Raw genomic sequence first — 23,110 nt, 5'->3', positions numbered from 1 at the left:
CACACATTGTCCTCAAACATCTCATTTCCAGCACATCCATCCTCCTGCGCACAACTCTATCCATAGCCCACGCCTCGCAACCATACAACATTGTTGGAACCACTATTCCTTCAAACATACCCATTTTTGCTTTCCGAGATAATGTTCTCGACTTCCACACATTCTTCAGGGCCCCCAGAATTTTCGCCCCCTCCCCCACCCTATGATCCACTTCCGCTTCCATGGTTCCATCCGCTGCCAGATCCACTCCCAGATATCTAAAACACTTCACTTCCTCCAGTTTTTCTCCATTCAAACTCACCTCCCAATTGACTTGACCCTCAACCCTACTGTACCTAATAACCTTGCTCTTATTCACATTTACTCTTAACTTTCTTCTTCCACACACTTTACCAAACTCAGTCACCAGCTTCTGCAGTTTCTCACATGAATCAGCCACCAGCGCTGTATCATCAGCGAACAACAACTGACTCACTTCCCAAGCTCTCTCATCCCCAACAGACTTCATACTTGCCCCTCTTTCCAAAACTCTTGCATTTACCTCCCTAACAACCCCATCCATAAACAAATTAAACAACCATGGAAACATCACACACCCCTGCCGCAAACCTACATTCACTGAGAACCAATCACTTTCCTCTCTTCCTACACGTACACATGCCTTACATCCTCGATAAAAACTTTTCACTGCTTCTAACAACTTTCCTCCCACACCATATATTCTTAATACCTTCCACAGAGCATCTCTATCAACTCTATCATATGCCTTCTCCAGATCCATAAATGCTACATACAAATCCATTTGCTTTTCTAAGTATTTCTCACATACATTCTTCAAAGCAAACACCTGATCCACACATCCTCTACCACTTCTGAAACCACACTGCTCTTCCCCAATCTGATGCTCTGTACATGCCTTCACCCTCTCAATCAATACCCTCCCATATAATTTACCAGGAATACTCAACAAACTTATACCTCTGTAATTTGAGCACTCACTCTTATCCCCTTTGCCTTTGTACAATGGCACTATGCACGCATTCCGCCAATCCTCAGGCACCTCACCATGAGTCATACATACATTAAATAACCTTACCAACCAGTCAACAATACAGTCACTCCCTTTTTTAATAAATTCCACTGCAATACCATCCAAACCTGCTGCCTTGCCGGCTTTCATCTTCCGCAAAGCTTTCACTACCTCTTCTCTGTTTACCAAATCATTTTCCCTAACCCTCTCACTTTGCACACCACCTCGACCAAAACACCCTATATCTGCCACTCTATCATCAAACACATTCAACAAACCTTCAAAATACTCACTCCATCTCCTTCTCACATCACCACTACTTGTTATCACCTCCCCATTTGCGCCCTTCACTGAAGTTCCCATTTGCTCCCTTGTCTTACACACTTTATTTACCTCCTTCCAGAACATCTTTTTATTCTCCCTAAAATTTAATGATACTCTCTCACCCCAACTCTCATTTGCCCTTTTTTTCACCTCTTGCACCTTTCTCTTGACCTCCTGTCTCTTTCTTTTATACATCTCCCACTCAATTGCATTTTTTCCCTGCAAAAATCGTCCAAATGCCTCTCTCTTCTCTTTCACTAATACTCTTACTTCTTCATCCCACCACTCACTACCCTTTCTAATCAACCCACCTCCCACTCTTCTCATGCCACAAGCATCTTTTGCGCAATCCATCACTGATCCCCTAAATACATCCCATTCCTCCCCCACTCCCCTTGCTTCCATTGTTCTCACCTTTTTCCATTCTGTACTCAGTCTCTCCTGGTACTTCCTCACACAGGTCTCCTTCTCAAGCTCACTTACTCTCACCACCCTCTTCACCCCAACATTCACTCTTCTTTTCTGAAAACCCATACAGATCTTCACCTTAGCCTCCACAAGATAATGATCAGACATCCCTCCAGTTGCACCTCTCAGCACATTAACATCCAAAAGTCTCTCTTTCGCACGCCTGTCAATTAACACGTAATCCAATAACGCTCTCTGGCCATCTCTCCTACTTACATAAGTATACTTATGTATATCTCGCTTTTTAAACCAGGTATTCCCAATCATCAGTCCTTTTTCAGCACATAAATCTACAAGCTCTTCACCATTTCCATTTACAACACTGAACACCCCATGTATACCAATTATTCCCTCAACTGCCACATTACTCACCTTTGCATTCAAATCACCCATAACTATAACCCGGTCTCGTGCATCAAAACCACTAACACACTCATTCAGCTGCTCCCAAAACACTTGCCTCTCTTGATCTTTCTTCTCATGCCCAGGTGCATATGCACCAATAATCACCCACCTCTCTCCATCAACTTTCAGTTTTACCCATATTAATCGAGAATTTACTTTCTTACACTCTATCACATACTCCCACAACTCCTGTTTCAGGAGTATTGCTACTCCTTCCCTTGCTCTTGTCCTCTCACTAACCCCTGACTTTACTCCCCAGACATTCCCAAACCACTCTTCCCCTTTACCCTTGAGCTTCGTTTCACTCAGAGCCAAAACATCCAGGTTCCTTTCCTCAAACATACTACCTATCTCTCCTTTTTTCACATCTTGGTTACATCCACACACATTTAGGCACCCCACTCTGAGCCTTCGAGGAGGATGCGCACTCCCCGCGTGACTCCTTCTTCTGTTTCCCATTTTAGAAAGTTTATACAAGGAGGGGAGGATTTCTGGCCCCCCGCTCCCGTCCCCTCTAGTCGCTTTCTACGACACGCGAGGAATACGTGGGAAGTATTCTTTCACCCCTATCCCCAGGGATAATATACATACATATATACATATACACACACACACACATACACATACATACGCACATATACACACACACACACACATACATATATATACATATGAAAAATGTAAGAAACAATTTAGAAAACTGAAATTTCTAGCTTGAATTACTGTTCAGTATGTTACAGGAGCAGGAGGTGCTCCTGTAACATACTGAACAGTAATTCAAGTGTTCTATCTAACACATCTGCACAAAGCTTTTAGTACATACAGTGAAATTTCATTAGGACCATGATCCTTGTTTAGGTACAGTCCTTTTCGACTTTTAGTTAACATCTTTTCTAAATAATTCAATGATTTCCTAAACCTCATCTCCATCCCATCTCACTGGTGTTGGGGCTATAGTGTCTTCCACACTTTTGAACTCTTGTTCAGTTCCTCACATATCCTTACATCATCCTATACAATTTTAACCTGATTAGCTGCTCCTTAACTGACAACTGTCTACTGATGAAGTTATGGATAAGTGGATTTTCACCTGCCTTGTCCACATTATTTTTTTCATAGTTTCTTTGTTCTTTTTATCCTCCTGTACTCATTTCATGATCTCTTATCTCTTATACTTTTTCAAATGCTGCTTAGGCAAGAGAACAGTCTATACCTTTAAGAGAGCACACCTCAAAGCTTCTTGTTTTATGACATGTTTTATCAAACCATTCCATCCTCTTTCTTATTGTTCCCTCAGCCTTTGGGGCACAACTGTGATATCCCATACCACTACTCCTTCATTGTAAATTTCAACAGAACCTCTCAATACAAAGCCCTGGTTCCTGACTACTGAATTCCATTTCCCAATACACATTACCATGGAAATTATCAAGATTTGTATAGTTTTCAAGACTAGATATCCTATTTATTTCCCATCTCACATCTATCTTTTCTTATTTATTTGTTTTGCTTTGTTGCTGTCTCCCGCATTAGCAAGGTAGCGCAAGGAAACAGACGAAGAATGGCCCAACCCACCCACATACACATGTATACACACGCAAATATATACCTATACATCTCAACATATACATATATACACATGTACATAATTCATACTGTCTGCCTTTATTCATTCCCATTGCCACCCCGCCACACATGAAATAAGCCCCTCCCCCCTCATGTGTGCGAGGTAGCGCTAGGAAAAGACAACAAAGGCCACATTCGTTCACACTCAGTCTCTAGCTGTCATGTAATAATGCACCGAAACCACAGCTCCCTTTCCACATCCAGGCCCCACAGAACTTTCCATGGTTTACCACAGACGCTTCACATGCCCTGGTTCAATCCATTGACAGCACGTCAACTCCGGTATACCATATCGTTCCAATTCACTCTATTCCTTGCACGCCTTTCACCCTCCTGCATATTCAGGCCCGGATCACACAAAATCTTTTTCACTCCATCTTTCCATCTCCAATTGGGTCTCCCATTTCTCCTCGTTCCCTCCACCTCTGACACATACATCCTCTTGGTCAATCTTTCCTCACTCATTCTCTCCATGTGAACAAACCATTTTAAAACACCCTCTTCTGCTCTCTCAACCACACTCTTTTTATTATCACAAATCTCTCTTACCCTTTCATTACTTACTCGATCAAACCACCTCACAACACATATTGTCCTCAAACATCTCATTTCCAGCACATCCACCCTCCTCTGCACAACTCTATCTATAGCCCATGCCTCGCAACCATATAATATTGTTGGAACCACTATTCCTTCAAACATACCCATTTTTGCTTTCCGAGATAATGTTCTCGATTTCCAAACATTCTTCAACACTCCCAGAACTTTTGCCCCCTCCCCCACCCTATGATTCACTTCTGCTTCCATGGTTCCATCCTCTGCCAAATACACTCCTAGATATCTAAAACTCTTCACTTCCTTCAGTTTTTCTCCATTCAAACTTACCTCCCAAGTGACTCGTCCCTCAACCCTACTGTACCTAATAACCTTGCTCTTACCCACATTTACTCTCAGCTTTCTTCTTTCACACACTTTACTAAACTCAGTCACAAGTTTCTGCAGTTTCTCACACGAATCAGCCACCAGCGCTGTATCATCAGTGAACAATAACTGACTCACTTCCCAAGCTCTCCCATCCACAACAGACTGCATACTTGCCCCTCTTTCCAAAACTCTTGCATTCACCTCCCTAACAACCTACATTCAATGAGAACCAATCACTTTCCTCTCTTCCTACACGTACACATGCCTTACATCCTCGATAAAAACTTTTCACTGCTTCTAACAACTTGCATCCCACACCAAATATTCTTTTACCTTCCACAGAGCATCTCTATCAACTCTATCATATGCCTTTTCCAGATCCATAAATGCTACAAACAAATCCATTTGCTTTTCTAAGTATTTCTCACATACATTGTTCAAAGCGAACACCTGATCCACACATCCTATACCACTTCTGAAACCACACTGCTCTTCCCCAATCTGATGCTCTGTACATGTCTTCACCCTCTCAATCAATACCCTCCCATATAATTTCCCAGGAATGCTCAACAAACTTATACCTCTGTAATTTGAGCACTCACTTTTATCCCCTTTGCCTTTATACAATGACACTATGCAAGCATTCTGCCAATCCTCAGGTACCTCAGCATGAGTCATACATACATTCAATAACCTTACCAACCAGTCAACAATACAGTCACCCCCTTTTTTAATAAATTCCACTGCAATACCATCCAAACCTGCTGTCTTGCCGGCTTTCATCTTCCGCAAAGCATTTACTACCTCTTCTCTGTTTAACAAATCATTTTCCCTAACAATCTCACTTTGCACACCACCTCGACCAAAACACCCTATATCTGCCACTCTATCATCAAACACATTCAACAAACCTTCAAAATACTCACTCCATCTCCTTCTCACATCACTACTACTTGATATCACCTCCCCATTAGCCCCCTTCACTGAAGTTGCCATTTGTTCCCTTGTCTTACGCACTTTATTTACCTCCTTCCAAAACATCTTTTCATTCTCCCTAAAATTTAATGATACTCTCTCACCCCAACTTTCATTTGCCCTCTTTTTCACCTCTTGCACCTTTCTCTTGACCTCCTCCCTCTTTTTTTTATACATCTCCCACTCATTTGCATTATTTCCCTGCAAGAATCATCCAAATGCCTCTCTCTTCTCTTTCACTAATAATCTTACTTCTTCATCCCACCACTCACTCACTATCCTTTCTAATGTGCACACCTCCCATGTTTCTCATGCCACAAGCATCTTTTGCGCAAGCCATCACTGCTTCCCTGAATACATCCTATTCCTCCCCCACTCCCCTTACGTCCTTTGTTCTCACCTTTTTCCATTCTGTACTCAGTCTCTCCTGGTACTTCTTCCCAAGCTCACTTACTCTCACCACTCTTTTCACTCCAACATTCTCTCTTCTTTTCTGAAAACCTCTACAAATCTTCACCTTATCCTCCACAAGATAATGATCAGACATCCCTCCAGTTGCACCTCTCAGCAAATTAACATCCAAAAGTCTCTCTCGCGTGCCTATCAATTAACATGTAATCCAATAACGCTCTCTGGCCATCTCTACTACATACATACGTATACTTATGTATATCTCTCTTTTTAAATCAGATATTCCCAATCACCAGTCCTTTTTCAGCACATAAATCTACAAGCTCTTCACCATTTCCATTTACAACACTGAACACCCCATGTCCACCAATTATTCCCTCAATGCCACATTACTTACCTTTGCATTCAAATCACCCATCACTATAACCCAGTCTCGTGCATCAAAACTACTAACACACTCACTCAGCTGCTCCCAAAACACTTGCCTCCCATGATCTTTCTTCTCATGCCCAGGTGCATATGCACCAATAAGCACCCATCTCTCTCCATCAACTTTCAGTTTTACCCATAGCAATCTAGCGTTTACTTTCTTACATTCTATCACATACTCCCACCACTCCTATTTCAGGAGTAGTGCTACTCCTTCCCTTGCTCTTGTCCTCTCACTAACCCCTGACTTTACTCCTAAGACATTCCCAAACCACTCTTCCCCTTTACCTTTGAGCTTTTTTTCACAGAGCCAAAACATCCAGGTTCCTTTCTTTCAAACAAAATACCTATCTTTCCTTTTTTCTCATCTTGGTTACATCCACACACATTTAGACACCCCAATCTGAGCCTTCCAGGAGGATGAGCATTCACTACGTGACTTCTTCTTCTGCTTCCCCTTTTAGAAAGTTCTAATGTTCTAATGTTCTCTTTTACCACATACTCAAACTTGAGCATTATATGATCACTTCTTCCAACTGGTGTATTATATATAATGTTCTCAAAATCCATGCTAGTATGAGTGAAGATTAGATCTAGTAATGATATTGCAGTAGTCCCTCTAATCCTAGTCTGCTCCCTGACAAGATGGTATAGGAAATATTCCAGTGTCCTCTCTAAAAAATCATGTCTCCATGACAACTCCTTACCACCATGAGAATCTAAATTCTCCCTGTCTATCTATTCACAACTGTAATCCCACCATTATCAGTAATTTATTGTCTCTAAGACACAAGTGTTTCACTGCACCATGATTGTTCCTTCACTGTTATCACTGTATATCTTTTCAAGTTCATGGCAATTCTTCAGAGAAAAGTAACACCAACATTCTTTTCTTACCTACAGTCACTATTCCCATTATGTAATGTTTGAAATGGACATATCCCACTGCTTTTTAAAGTTTCAGGTTCTCTTTAATTAAGAGGGTTAATTTTCCCCCTCCTCTGCTTTCTCTTTCCTTTCTTGCTATCATGTACCCCTCTGGGCAGAACACATGAGAGCTTATCTCTCAGGTAAGGTGAATTTTCATGACTCCAATAATATCATGAGCACTTTTCCTTATGCAATTCTTACATTCCAGCTCTTTACTACTACCTATTAATCCATCAAATCAGAATACATTAGTTTCAGTGTGAAATTACCTTTTTCTAACACTCCTGCCTTCTCAGGAGTTGTACAAAGGCTGCTCCATCCTCTTATAATGTGTGGCATTTACAGTTTTTATGGCTTCTGACTGTACTCTTTGCTTTTCTCCCTCTGTTCTTTCCACTTTTCACACTTTCACTATGCCTATAAGATCTTTAGATTTTCAAAATAATTCCTAGCTTGATGACTCCAAGTCAAATGTAACCATGGCTGGTCAACCCCTTACATCTTAGTTATAACCACCAGTTCTTCTTTCCTTTATCATAGAAATTGCATCTGGTAGTCCCACAGCCTCTAGCAATCTTTTAATGTGCATTTCTTTCTTTTATCCCTGGGGACAGAAGAGAAAGAACACTTCCCACGCATTGCTCACGTGTTGAAAAACACAACTAAAGGGGACGGGAGTGGGGGGCTGGAAACCCTCCCCTCCTTGTATTTTAACTTTCTAAAAGGGGAAACAGGAGAAGGAGTCATGCGGGGAGTGCTCATCCTCCTCTAAATGTGTGTGGATATAACCAAGATGAGAAAAAAGGAGAGATAGGTAGTATGTTTGAGGAAAGGAACCTGGATGTTTTGGCTGTGAGTGAAATGAAGCTCAAGTGTAAAGGGGAAGAGTGGTTTGGGAATGTCTTGGGAGTAAAGTCAGGGGTTAGTGAGAGGACAAGAGCAAGGGAAGGAGTAGCACTACTCCTGAAACAGGAGTGGTGGGAGTATGTGATATAGTGTAAGAAAGTAAACTCTAGATTGATATGGGTAAAGCTGAAAGTGGATGGAGAGAGATGGGTGATTATTGGTGCATATGCAACTGGGCATGAGAAGAAAGATCATGAGAGGCAAGTGTTTTGGGAGCAGCTGAGTGAATGTGTTAGTAGTTTTGATGCACGAGACAGGGTTATAGTGATGGGTGATTTGAAAGCATAGGTGAGTAATGTGGCAGTTGAGGGCATAATTGATATACATGGGGTGTTCAGTGTCGTAAATGGAAATGGTGAAGAGCTTGTAGATTTATGTGCGGAAAAAGGACTGGGGACTGGGAATACCTGGTTTAAAAAGAGAGATATACATAAGTATACGTATGTAAGTAGGAGAGATGGCCAGAGAGCATTATTGAATTATGTGTTAATTGATTAGGTGCGCAAAAGAGAGACTTTTGGATGTTAATGTGCTGAGAGGTGCAACTGGAGGGATGTCTGATCATTATCTTGTTGAGGTGAAGGTGAAGATTTGTAGAGGTTTTCAGAAAAGAAGAGAGAATGTTGGAGTAAAAAGAGTGGTGAGAGTAAGTGAGCTTGGGAAGGAGACTTGTTTGAGGAAGTACCAGGAGAGACTGAGTACAGAATGGAAAAAGGTGAGAACAAAGGACGTAAGGGGAGTGGGGGAGGAATGGGATGTATTTAGGGAAGCAGTGAAGGCTTGTGCAAAAGATGCTTGTGGCATGAGAAGCGTGGGAGGTGGGCATATTGGCGGAATGCTTGCATAGTGCCATTGTACAAAGGCAAAGGGGATAAGAGTGAGCACTCAAATTACAGAGGTATAAGTTTGTTGAGTATTCCTGGGAAATTATATGGGAGGGTATTGATTGAGAGGGTGAAGGCATGTACAGAGCATCAGATTGGGGAAGAGCAGTGTGGTTTCAGAAGTGGTAGAGGATCTGTGGATCAGGTGTTTTCTTTGAAGAATGTATGTGAGAAATACTTAGAAAAGCAAATGGATTTGTATGTAGCATTTATGGATCTGGAGAAGGCATATGATAGAGCTGATAGAAATGCTCTATGGAAGGTATTAAGAATATATGGTGTGGGAGGCAAGTTGTTAGAAGCAGTGAAGTTTTTATCGAGGATGTAAGGCATGTGTACATGTAGGAAGAGAGGAAAGTGATTGGTTCTCAGTGAATGCAGGTTTGCGGCAGGGGTGTGTGATGTCTCCACAGTTGTTTAATTTGTTTATGGATGGGGTTGTTAGGGAGGTAAATGCAAGAGTTTTGGAAAGAGGGGCAAGTATGCAGTCTGTTGTGGATGAGAGAGCTTGGGAAGTGAGTCAGTTGTTGTTCGCTGATGATACAGCACTGGTGGCTGATTCATGTGAGAAACTGTAGAAGCTGATGACTGAGTTTGGTAAAGTGTGTGAAAGAAGAAAGCTGAGAGTAAATGTGAATAAGAGCAAGGTTATTAGGTACAGTAGTGTTGAGGGACAAGTCAATTGGGAGGTAAGTTTGAATGGAGAAAAACTGGAGGAAGTAAAACATTTTAGATATCTGGGAGTGGATTTGGCAGCGGATGGAACCATGGAAGCAGAAGTGAATCATAGGGTGGGGGAGGGGGCGAAAGTTCGGGGAGAATGTGTGGAAGTCGAGAACATTATCTCGGAAAGCAAAAATGGGTATGTTTGAAGGAATAGTGGTTCCAACAATGTTATATGGTTGCAAGGCATGGGCTATAGAGTTGTGCAGAGGAGGGTGGATGTGCTGGAAATGATATGTTTGAGGACAATATGTGGTGTGAGGTGGTTTGATCGAGTAAGTAATAATTGGGTAAGAGAAATGTGTGGTAATAAAAAGAGTGTGGTTGAGAGAGCAGAAGAGGGTGTTTTGAAATGGTTTGGTCACATGGAGAGAATGAGAGAGGAAAGATTGACAAAGAGGATATATGTGTCAGAGGTGGATGGAACGAGGAGAAGTGGGAGACCTAATTGGAGGTGGAAAGATGGAGTGAAAAAGATTTTGAGTGATTGGGGCTTGAACATGCAGGAGGGTGAAAGGCGTGCAAGGAATAGAGTGAATTGGAACAATGTGGTATACCAGGGTCGACATGCTGTCAATGGATTGAACCAGGGCATGTGAAGCATATGGGGTAAACCATGGAAAATTCTGTGGGGCCTGGATTTGGAAAGGGAGCTGTGGTTTCGGTGCATTATTACATGACAGCTAGAGACTGAGTGTGAACGAATGTGGCCTTTGTTGTCTTTTCCTAGTGCTACCTTGCACACATGAGGGGGGAGGGGTTGTTGTTTCATGTGTGGCAGGGTGGCGATGGGAATGAATAAGGGCAGACAGTATGAATTATGTACATGTGTATATATGTATATGTCTGCGTGTGTATATGTAGGTATACGTTGAGATGTATAGGTATGTATACTTGCATGTGTGGACGTGTATGTTTATTAATGTGTATGTGGGTGGGTTGGGCCATTCTTCCGTCTGTTTCCTTGCGCTACCTCGCAAACGCGGGAGACAGCAACAAAGTATAATAAAATAATAATATAATATTCCTTCTTTTCTATCCTCTCTTACTTATCTGGAGCATGACTGACCAAACAAAACAAAAAAAGTGATCTCCATCTATCAAGCTCTTGCTTTACTAATCTTTCTAATTTTGGTGCCAACCACGTTTCAGCTAGGTCCCTCAGTGTAGTACTGTCAACCTCTCTGTCTCTATCTTTCTCTATAATCTATCTTTCGGTTAACAAGCACTGGTCCTGTATGCTCTGTACTTTTCTAAACCTTCCATCAATTAACCCAAATACTTCCTCGATTCTATCAACCACTTTGCTTAATTTCCTGCATACTTCTGTTTGTATCACCCTTGGTTTATGTTCCTCTCCATCACTCATGCTCTATTGATCTGCCTTTGGTTTGCTCCTAATATTCCCTGCCCTTTACTTTTGTCAATCCGTGTGTGTGTTAGTCCTTTCCTTTACATGAACAGCTTTCGATAAAGAGTCATTACATTTCGATGCACTTTTAAACTTTCCTCTAACTGAAAGGCTCCTAGTAATGCACCTGCAATTCCTTGACCAAAATTGTCAACAGGTTTGTATGCATTTTAGTTCTCTCCTCTAACTACACAGCCTCTGGACATCCAGAGAAAACACATCAGACTTCGTCTGCTTTTTAATGGCTTCACTTTTTATCCTCTGGTTTTGTATCTTCTGAACCCCCTCCACTAGACTGTATTTCTGTTCCTAACTAGTCTCATGACACCCTTCATGACCCTTGAAAATCTTCCCTAGTTTCCTTAACACTAGCTCTAGCTGTATTATTCTCTAATACTGCTCCTTCATACGTTCCCATAACATCCCAAAACATTTGCTATCTGGTGTTTCCATTGCTACTGTCTTTATTGCTTTCATTTCTAGATTTCTCTTTGCAAATCTGAGTTCATACTAGTTATATCTGGTCCAGGCAGTGCTTGAGGTCTTATCACCAATATAATACTAGTAACAGTAATGAAGCTTACTAAAGTAAATCATCCTACAGCTTGAGGAGATTTCTGATTTTCAACTGTCAAAGTGCTACCTTTTGATTACAGTAAAAGTAAAGATTTCACTGTCTGTCATTTTTCTGTCTGTCTATCTGTTTGCAATTATCTATTTATACTGTGCTGGAGGGGAAGTTTATACTCATGGGGCCCTATCTCTTGAACATTCTGTACTATCATCCAACTCCTTAATTCTAAGCATGACTTTTGCATTAACCATATTGATGTTCTCTTTTACTCATCTACAATTCTTATAATGTAAAAGTATTTCTTTACATACTTTTCAACAATTTTCTTAATTTCATATTCTGACCTCTGTTTGCTCTATCCTTACATATCTTGCAGAACTGTCCACTTTCCACATCATCAGTATGTTTTGGAAATTTAAAGACTGTAATCAAATCACCCTTTACTCTCCTCTCTTCCAAAGTGGGCAAATTCAAAGCCTCTAGCCTTTCCATGCAACTCAGGTCTCTTATTTCAAGTACCATCTTTGCTGCCCTCTCTGGACCTTCTCTATTAGCCCTTTGTGTTTCTTTAAGTATGATAACCAAACTTGAGAACTATATTTTTGAAAGTATGCATGTATGAATAGCCTGCAAAATATTTCCATATCCATATATTTGAGAGCTAGTCAGATATTTGCCAGAAGACAGTTTGTTTCCTTAACTTCTCTCCTAATGCAGGGCATTTGTGACAGGTTTGGGATGATGGTGCAAGTCTTTCTCACACACAAACTCCAGAAGCTTATCTCTAGCTAAATAATAATCATATTGAAGCCTTCTTTCACTTAGTCCTGTCCTTTTAACTCTACACTGCTTGAGCTGAATTTCATCAACCATGAATCAGAACAACATTTGAGTCTGTTTAGGTCCCTTTATAAGTTGATGCAATCCTCCTTGCTTTTCACTTGCATCATGACTTTTTTTTGCATCATCTGCAAACATATTCAGGTAAGAGTCCATACCTTCAACCACTAGTCTATCCGTCTATCAGTCTGTAATTACCTACTTGTACTGAACGGGTAGAGAGTTATACACTTGAGGGGCTCCATCACTTGAACATTCTTTACTATCATACAACTTCTCAAATCTAAGTGTGCCATCTCCATTAACCATGTTCTCAGTCATTCTATTCCATCCCATTCATCCACCACTCTTATACTAAAATAGTATTTCTTTACATGCTTTTAAAAAGTTTAACACTTGATTTCATGATAAGTCCTCTGGTTCCTCTATTTCTACATCTCTCAAAGAAGTGTTCACAGACCACATCATCAATTTGTATTAAAAAATTACAGGTTGTTGTGATCAACTCACTCTTTATTCTTATTCCTTCCAAGGTGGGCAAATTTAAACCCTCATGCCTTTCCCCATAATTCAGCTCTCTCAATTCTGGTACCATCTTTGCTGCCCTCCTCTGGACCTACCCCATTACATTTTTGTTATTCTATAGGTGCTGTAAACAAATTTGAGAAGTATATTCAAGTTTTAGCCTAATGAAGATATGAATAGCAAGTAAATTATTTCCTTATCCATATTACTGAAAGTTAATCTGATATGTGTCAGAAGATAGTTTGCCTCCATAACTTTTCTTCTAAAGTTGGACTGTGGTCACAGGTTGGTGATAATGTTGATTCCCAGGGTATTCTCACACACAGAATTCTGATGCTTATATCCAACTAGATAATAATCACATTGAACCCTTCTTTCACTTTCTCCCATCCTCATAACTTTAAGTTTGTTTGAGCTGAATTTCATCAACCATGTATCAGACCAACTTTGGAATCTGTTCAGGTCCTTTAAGTAGATGCAATCTAAGAAGACCAGTCCTATACATCAAGAAAAACATGCAGTGAGCAATTTGTGCTAGCCCTCCCATTCTGGCTAAATCTTACAAGAAAAAGGAGATTGTGAATGTATACAACTACAAAGGATAGAGTGGTAGGTTAGCAAATAAAAGAGAATATCTCCAAAGACTAATTAAGCTATGTGAATTATTCAGCCTTGTACAGATAAAACCACAGATCAACAAGGAGCAATATGATATATCTTATTTTCACAAATGACATGGCATTGTTTTCTGATATAGAGGTAAATAACACAAGTCTACCAGATCACAATATGACAGAAACCATTTCAGTGTACTTTGTGGAAATAAATAAATGTGAATGTGATGCAGCAACAAAGGATACCAATGGGTTGAGTGATTTAAATTTTCACAATGACAAATCAGACGAGAAAAAGAGCATTGAAAGGATTCTAAACATAAATGGGAATGAGATCTTTAGACATCAAACTAGTTACAAGCAAAAAAATATAATGTGAGAAGCTAGGGCAAATAATCATTGTGCAGATACCAAAAACAAAAGAAAATAAGTATGAAATGGAAAATATCTAGAGAATGAGAGCTGTGGGTGAATAGAAGGTCTGGGAAATGAAAATAAGGTAGCAATGAAAGAAACAATACAAAATTGGATGAGAAAATTAAAATTCAGATGAAGAAATAATGGTATCCCACTTAACAAAATGGAAAGGGAATGAAGAAAACATCATACAAAACAAGAAAATTATTCAAAAGTTGCTATTCACATAATAAGAGAAAGAAAGATTGGACCCTAAAAAGTAGGAGAAAAATGCAAAAATGACCCTCAGGAAATATGCAGGATGTTGATTGAACAATATCTATCTATATCTTTAATGCGATGGCGATGGTAATAGACTCTACATACCTAGTAAACTACAATGCTGCTTCTTCACCTTTAGTGTCTCATCCTTAACAGGCTACTGGCAAAAAGCAATTCTAGTGTGGCATTTGTAGATGCTCCTAACTAATATTCCTACTGACTATTTCCATCTAATGTTCCTACAGACTATTTCCATCTAATATTCCTACCTACTACTTCTACCTAATGTTTGTACCTAATGCTCCTGCTTAAATATTCCAACCAACTACTTCTATCTACTGCTCTTACCATTTTGCCAAAGGCAAGGCTAGCACACAGTGCTCATTGCAGGAAAATCCAGCTACCTGGGTCACAGGAGTGCAACTTGACAACCACCAAAGTACAGGCTCACTATGCAAGCATCCCAAACCCTCCCAATACCCAGGCAGGTAGTATTGGTAATATACCTCCCTAATCATTGGCTGCCTACCAACTACTACCGGTATCAACTCAAAATGTTAGAAACTGAATGATGAACTGTCTAACCAGTGTGACGAAAATGCACACAGAGATACTGAAGCATTGGACGATATAATCAGAGGAATTGATCAGCAAAAGAAAATTCATCTCCAGGACCAGAAGAAATCTTAGTCATATTCCTCACCAAGACTAAAAAGAATAATAGTGAAAACAATGATGTTATCACTAAACAAAGTCTGGATGAAAACAAAACTGCAGACATTTACAAATTGAGCCTTCTTCTCAACTTTGCAAAAGCATTTGACAAAGTGAACCACAAAATCGTGCTTGAAAGCAGCTAAACAATTTATTACAGGTAAGATATGGTGACGAATTAAAGAGTTTCTAACAGAAAGTTCGAAGTGGTAGGAAACACAACTATGTTTAAACAGGAAAATGTCTTATCTGGGATGCGACAGAAATGATATTAGCCTCAGTACTCTATACAATATCAAACACTGACAGCAAAGTAAAGCTTAGTAGGAAGCTTTGCTGATGACACCAGAGTAAACAATATGACTAGATCACAAATATATCAAATGAGACAAAAATGACTTAGATGTGAACTTTCTGGTATTTAATGAAGACAAATTTGAGCTACAAAGTTTTGGTATAAGTAAGAATTTATTGGTGGTACCATATAAAGGCCCAGCAAAGAAAGTAACAGAAACTGGAAATGCAAAATATTTGGGTGTCATCATAATAAGAAACTAGAACTAAGAGAACATACTGACAAGATAAAACTAATGAGCCAAACAAGGAGTGGTATGATTCTGAAAAGAGTTATCACAAAAGTCGGAAACCTATTACTGAATATAATAACCATATATGAAATACAAAATTAAATGCTGCTCAGTTTTATGGTTCCCACAGAAACAATCAAAAACAAATTGGAGACAATTCAGAAGCACCTCAAGCAAAATCAAGGGGATGGATCATATGAGCTGCCATGAAAGGCTGAAAGAACTGTAACTATAAATCCCAGAAGAAAAGAGGATATATAATAATCTACAATTAGCAACAAATTGAAGGTATTACAGAAAATATATCAAATCTGAAGGCCTCTTAACACAGAAGATAGAGTTACAAATCTTCAAGAATTCCATGGAACATACAGAAAATAAATCAAACAAAAATATATGACAGCACATCAAAAACTTTTCAAAATACAAAAAAGGAGAAATGAGAAACATGCATGGAATACCCACAGAATACTTGACATGGGGTTGAAATTAGTCACAGATTAACCAAAAATAGATAATTAAGTAATGCAGGTGGCAGTTGATAAGACATGCAATGAATGCTTTGGTAGCCCTGCCATCATGGCAAAATCTTGTCATAGGTCTATAGTAGAATTAATTAATTTCCAACCTTTTAATCTGACTCAATGATCTTTTGCTCCTGTTTGTAGATAAGTTGTTCCAAATTCCAAGTAAAAATTTACGTTTTTCCACTAATATTGCATTTCCAGTGTTTCTGTCAGTTTATAATCTCATTCTCTTTACTTTTTCACAATGCTCCTTTACATAATCCTCCTTTCACTATTTACATCATTCATACTTCCTCAAACAAAGCCAACTTGATATCTAATGCATGTGTGCATTTGAATCCATCTATATGTAACATGGATATGTTCTATGTGAGTTTAAACATTGTAAATGTAAACATTCCTATATGAAGAACAAAAAATTACATACGACACATGTAAACTTTGGGTAAAAAAGTTTTTTCATACTATGGTGCTATTAAGAAAAATCAAGGTAAATAAACTTACATGACTAAAACAGAGAGTACTATATCATCAGTAATGTAAGCCCAAATTTGCACAAATGCAAATATATAGTTATGCCATTTCAAAAAATATACTGCACATGTAAATAAGACATACATTATGGATTTCAACGCCATAAATTCTGACAAGGTTTGGGTGACTAATGCCTTCAAAGATCCGCAACTCGTCAGCCACACGCCGGATGGAGCGATGATCATTGGGCTGCAGAGGAAGTACTTTCATGGCCATCAGCTCACCTGTGTTGTTGTTTACTGCTGTGTATACTTTGCCAAACCTTCCAGCACCTATAAAGAAAAGACAATCATGTGGTTATTCTTTTGCCATCCTCTAGAAGAAAATACTCTATCGTCAGTCACAATATTCTTATGGAATTACAACATACACTGTTATAAAAACTTCTTTAAAAAATATTAAACACTTGGAATAAACTAAGAAGATTCTAGAAAAGATTCAGGAACAAATATGAAAATATAGAGCATCTCTGTGTTGTGTGTGCCCAAAGAGAAACAAAATTTCTCAAATATGTATTTCAAAAACATGTTTCTGTATTTTAAGTATATAGTCCACCTGGTGATTTTCCTCAGAATTACAGATGACATCATAACTTTTAAATGACTGGAAGGTAAACAAATGCACATGGCAATTTGGATAGAAGTGATACACAGTAGTAGGAGGCTCAAGTCCAAAGGGGAAGAATGGTTTGGGAAAGTCTTGGGAGTAAAGGCAGGGGTTGGTGAAAGAACAAGAGCTAAGGAAGGAATAGCACCACTCTTGAAGCAGGAGTTGCGGGAGTGTGTGATAGTGTAAGAAAGTGAATTCTATATTGATGTTGGTAAAATTGCAAGTGGATGGAGAGAGAGAAAGAGGTGATTATTGGTGCTTATGCACCTGGTCATGAGATAAAAAGATCATGAAAGGCAGCTGAGTGAGAGCATCAGCAGCTTTGATGCACGAGACCAGGTATTAGTGATGGGTGATTTAATGTGAAGGTGAGTAACGTGTGAGTTGAGGATATAGCTGGTGTACATGTGGTATTCAGTGTTGTGAATGGAAATGGTAAAGAGCTTGCGGAATTGTGTGCTGAAAAAAGGCTGGTGATTGGGAATACATGGTTTAAAATGAGAGATATACATAAATATACCTACATGAGTAGGAGAGGTGGTCAAAGGGCATTATTAGACTATGTGTTAATTGACAGAAATGTAAAAGAGACACTTTTGGATGTTAATGTGCTAAGAGGAGCAGCTGGTGGGATGTCTGATCACTATCTTGTGGATGCGAAGGTGTAGATTTCACGAGGTTTTCAAAAGAGAAGAGAAAATGTTGGAGAGAATAAAGTGATGTGAATAAGTGAGCAAACAAAGAAGACTTGTATGAGGAAGTACCAGGAGAGATTGAGAGCAAATGATGTGAGGAGGGGGTGGGTGAAGAGTAGGATGTATTTAGGGAAGCAGTGATGGCTTGTACAAAACATGCATTCACATGAGAAATGTGGGAGGTGGGCAAATTAGAAAGGGTAATGAGTGGTAGGATGAAGAAGTAAAGTTGTTAGTGAAAGAGAAGAGAGGCACTTGGACAATACTTACAGGGAGGGAATGCAAATGACAGGGAGATATATAAAAGAAAGAGGCAGGAGGTCAAGAGAGCTAACGAGAAGGGTAAGAGAGTATCATTAAACTTTAGGGAGAATATAAAGATGCTTTGGAGGAGGCAAATAATGTGCATAAGGCAAGAGAACAAATGGAAACATCGGAAGGGGGCAAAGGGGATGTGATAACAGTTAGTGTTGAAGTGAGAGGGAGATGGAGTGAGTATAGTGAAAGTCTGTTGAAGGTGTTTGATGATAGAATGGCAGATGTAGGGTGTTTTGGTCAGGGTGGTGTGCGAAGTGAGACTGTCAAGGAAAATGGTTTGCTTAAGAGAGAAGAGGTGGTGAAAGCCTTGCAGATGATGAAATCTGACAAGGAGGAGGGTTTGGATGGTACTGCAGTTCAATTTATTAAGAAAGGGGGTGACTGTGTTGTTAATTGGTTGGTAAGGATATTCAATGTATGTATGGATCATGTGAAGTGCTTAAGGATTGGCAGAATGCATGTATAGTGCCAATATACAAAGGCAAAGGGGACAATGAGTCTTCAAACTACAGAGGCATAAGTTTGTTGAGTATTACTGGAAAATTATATGGGAGGGTATTGATTGAGAGGGTGAAGACATGTACAGAGCATCAAACTGGGGAAGAGCAGTGTGGTTTCAGAAGTGGTAGAGGATGTGTGGATCAGGTGTTCGCTTTCAAGAATATGTGAGAAATACTTAGACAAACAGACAAATCTGTATGTAGCATTTATGGATCTGGAGAAGGCATATGACAGGGTTGACAGAGATGCTTTGTGGAAGGTCTTAAGAGTATAAGGGGTGGGTGGTAAGTTGCTAGAATCAATGAAAAGTTTTTATCAAGGATGTATGACATTTACAAGTAGGAAGAGAGGAAAGAGATTGGTTCCTAGCGAAGGTCGGTCTGCAGAAAGGGTGTGTGATGTCCCCATGGTAGCTTAATTTGTTTATGGATGGGGTTGTTAGGGAGGTAAATGCAAGAGTTTTGGTGAGAGGGGCAAGTATGCAATCTGTTGGGGACGAGAGGGCCTGGACAGTGAGATAAATGTTATTCAATGATGATACAGCACTGGTGGCTAAATCGAGTTAGAAACTGCAGAAGTTGGTATCTGAGTTTGGAAAAGTGTGTAAAAGGAGACAGTTGAGAGTAAATATGAATAACAGCAAGGTTATTAGGTTCAGTAGGGTTGAGGGACAAGTTAGTTGGGATGTAAATTTGAAAGGAGAAAAATGAGAGGAAGTTAAGTGTTTTAGATATCTGGGAGTGGACTTAGCAGGGAATGGAACCATGGAAGTGGTAGCAAGTCACAGGGTGGGGAAGGGGCAAGGATTCTGGGAGCAAAGAAGAATGTGTGGAAAGAGAGGACGTTATCTTGGAGAACAAAAATGGGTGGTAGAGGATGCATTCATCAGGTGTTCGCTTTAAAGAGTATGTGTGAGAAATACTTAGACAAACAGATAAATCTGTATGTAGCATTCATGGATCTGGAGAAGGCATATGATAGGGTTGACAGAGATGCTTTGTGGAAGGTCTTAAGAGTATACAGGGTGGGTGGTAAGTTGCTAGAAGCAGTGAAAAGTTTTTATCAAGGATGTATGGCATGCATACAAGGAATACAGGCGAGAGATTGGTTCCCAGTGAAGGTCGGTCTGCAGCAGGGGTGTGTGTGATGTCCCCATGGTTGTTTAATTTGTTTATGGATGGGGTAGTTAGGGAGGTAAATGCAAGTTTTGCTGAGAGGGGCAAGTATGTAGTCTGTTGGGGACGAGAGGGCCTGGAAGCGAGATAGTTGTTATTCAATGATGATACAGCACTGGTGGCTAATTCGAGTGAAAAACTGCAAAAGTTGGTAACTGAGTTTGCAGAAGTTGGTAACTGAGTTTGGAAAAGTGTGTAAAAGGAGACAGTTGATTGTAAATATGAATAACAGCAAGGTTATTAGGTTTGGTAGGGTTGAGGAACAAGTTAGTTGGGACGTAAATTTGAAAGGAGAAAAATTAGAGGAAGCTAAGTGTTTTAGATATCTGGGAGTGGACTTAGCAGGGAATGGAACCATCAAAGTGATAGTAAGTCACAGGGTGGGGAAGGGGCAAGGATTCTGGGAGGGATGGAGAATGTGTGGAAAGAAAGGACATTATCTTGGAGAACAAAAATGTATATGTTCTAGGAAATAAAGGTTCCAACAATATTATATGGTTCTGAGGCAGAGGCGATAGATGGGGTTGCATGGACGAGGGTGGATGTGTTGAAAATTATATGTTTGAGGACAATATGTGGTGTGAAGTTGTTTGATTGAATAAGTAATGAAGGGGTAAGAGAGACCTATGGTAATGAAAAGAGTGCGGTTGAGAAAGAAAAGAGGGTGTGTTGAAATGGTTTGGACATGTGGAGAGAATGAGGAAAGGTTTACACAGAGGATGTAAGTGAGAGGTGGAAGAAATAAGGAAAAGCAGGAGACCAAATTGGAGGTGGAAGGATGGAGTTAAAAAAGATTTTAAGCGATCAGGGCCTGAACATACAGGAGGGTGAGAGGCGTGCAAGGAATACAGAGAATGGGAATGATGTGGTATACTAGGGTAAATGTGCTGTTAATGGACTGAACCAGGGCATGTGAAACGTCTGGTGTGAACCATGGAAAGGTCTTTAGTGCCTGGATGTGGAAAGGAAGCTGTGGTTTCAGACATTACATATGACAGCTAGAGACTGAGTGTGAACAAATGTGACCTTTTCTGTCTTTTCCTGGAGCTACCTCGCTGGTGGGGGAGGGGGGGGATGCCATTTCATGTGGGGCGGGGTGGCAACGGAAATGGATGAAGGCAACAAGTATGAATATGTACATGTGTATATAAGTCTAGGTATATGTTAAGTATAAGTTGAAATGTATATGTATGTATATATGCGTTTATGTATTTACATGTGTAGGTGAGTGGGTTGGGCCATTCCTTGTCTGTTTCCTTGCAATACCTCGCTGACACGGGAGACGACAACTAAGTACAATATATAAAATAGATTAATAAATGAATAGGGGATGGAGAGAAAGAATACTTTGAAGACATTCCTCACGTGTTGTAGAAGGTGACTAAAGGGGACGGGATCAGGGGGCTAGAAACCCTTCGCTCCTTGTATCTTAACTTGGGAAACAGAAGAAGTCATGCGGGGAGTGCTCATCCTCCTCGAAGGCTCAGATTGGGGTGTCTAAATGTGTGTGGATGTAAACAAGATGAGAAAAAAGGAGAGATAGGTAGTATGTTTGTGGAAAGGAGCCTACATTTTTTGGCTCTGAGTGAAACAAAGCTTAAGGATGACGGGGAAGAGTGGTTTGAGAATGTTTTAGGAGTAAAGTCAGGGGTTGGTGAGACGACAACAGCAAGGGAAGGAGTAGCACTACTCCTGAAACAGGAGTGGTGGGAGTATGTGATAGAGTGTAAGAAAGTAAACTCTAGATTGATATGGGTTAAACTGAAAGTGGATGGGGAGAGACATGGGTGATTATTGGTGCATATGCACCTGGGCATGAGAAGAAAGATCATGAGAGGCAAGTGTTTTCGGTGCAGCTCAATGAGTGTGTTAGCAGTTTTGATGCACGAGACTGGGTTATAGTGATAGGTGATTTGAATGCAAAGGTGAGTAATGTGGCAGTTGAGGGAATAATTGGTGTACATGGGGTGTTCAGTGTTGTAAATGGAAATAGTGAAGAGCTTGTAGACTTGTGTTCTGAAAAAGGACTGTTGATTGGGAATACCTAGTTTAAAAAGAGAGATATACACAAGGATACATACATAAGTAGGAGAGATAGCCAGAGAATGTTATTGGATTACATGTTAATTGATAGGCACTTGAAAGAGAGACTTTTGGATGTTAACATGCTGAGAGGAGCAACTGGAGGGATGTCTGATTATTATCTTGTGGAGAAGAAGGTGAAGATTTGTAGAGGTTTTTCAAAAAGACGAGAAAATGTTGGGGTGAAGAGAGTGGTGAGAGTAAGTGAGCTTGGGAAGAAGACTTAAGTGAGGAAGTACCAGGACAGAATGGAAAAAGGTGAGAGCATAGGAAGTAAGGGGAGTGGGAAAGGAATAGGATGCATTTAGGGAAGCAGCAACAGCTTGCACAAAAGATGCTTGTGGCATGATAAGTGTGGGAGGTGGGCAGATTAGAAAGGGTAGTGGGTGGTGGGATGAAAAAGTAAGATTATCAGTGAAAGAGAAGAGAGAGGCATTTGGACAAGTTTTGCAGGGAAACAATGCAAATGACTGGGAGACGTATAAAAGAAAATGGCAGGAGGACATGAGAAAGGTGCAAGAGGTGAAAAAGAGGGCAAATGAGAGTTGGGGTGAGAGAGTATCATTAAATTTTAGGGCGAATAAAAGGATGTTTTGGAAGGAGGTAAATAAAGTGCATGTCACGAGAACAAATGGGAACATTGGTGAAGGAGGCTAATGGGGAGGTATAACAAGTAGTGGTGATGTGAGAA

At 40.1% G+C, this 23,110-nt stretch overlaps 1 protein-coding gene across 1 annotated transcript in view; it reads right to left on the bottom strand.

The window, feature by feature from the left end:
• Mekk1 (mitogen-activated protein kinase kinase kinase 4) overlaps nt 1-23,110 on the bottom strand; it is a 1,037,736-nt gene that overhangs the window by 120,229 nt on the left and 894,397 nt on the right. The window contains exon 22 of the mRNA XM_071674802.1: nt 17,124-17,311. Within this exon, the coding sequence (XP_071530903.1) occupies nt 17,124-17,311 (188 nt within the window). The remainder of the gene's footprint in view (nt 1-17,123; nt 17,312-23,110) is intronic.

The sequence above is a fragment of the Panulirus ornatus genome, chromosome 20, assembly GCF_036320965.1.
Source record: "Panulirus ornatus isolate Po-2019 chromosome 20, ASM3632096v1, whole genome shotgun sequence".
NCBI lineage: Eukaryota > Metazoa > Arthropoda > Malacostraca > Decapoda > Palinuridae > Panulirus > Panulirus ornatus.
The sequence above is the reverse complement of the archived record's forward strand: the minus strand, read 5'-3'. Positions and strand labels throughout refer to the sequence as shown.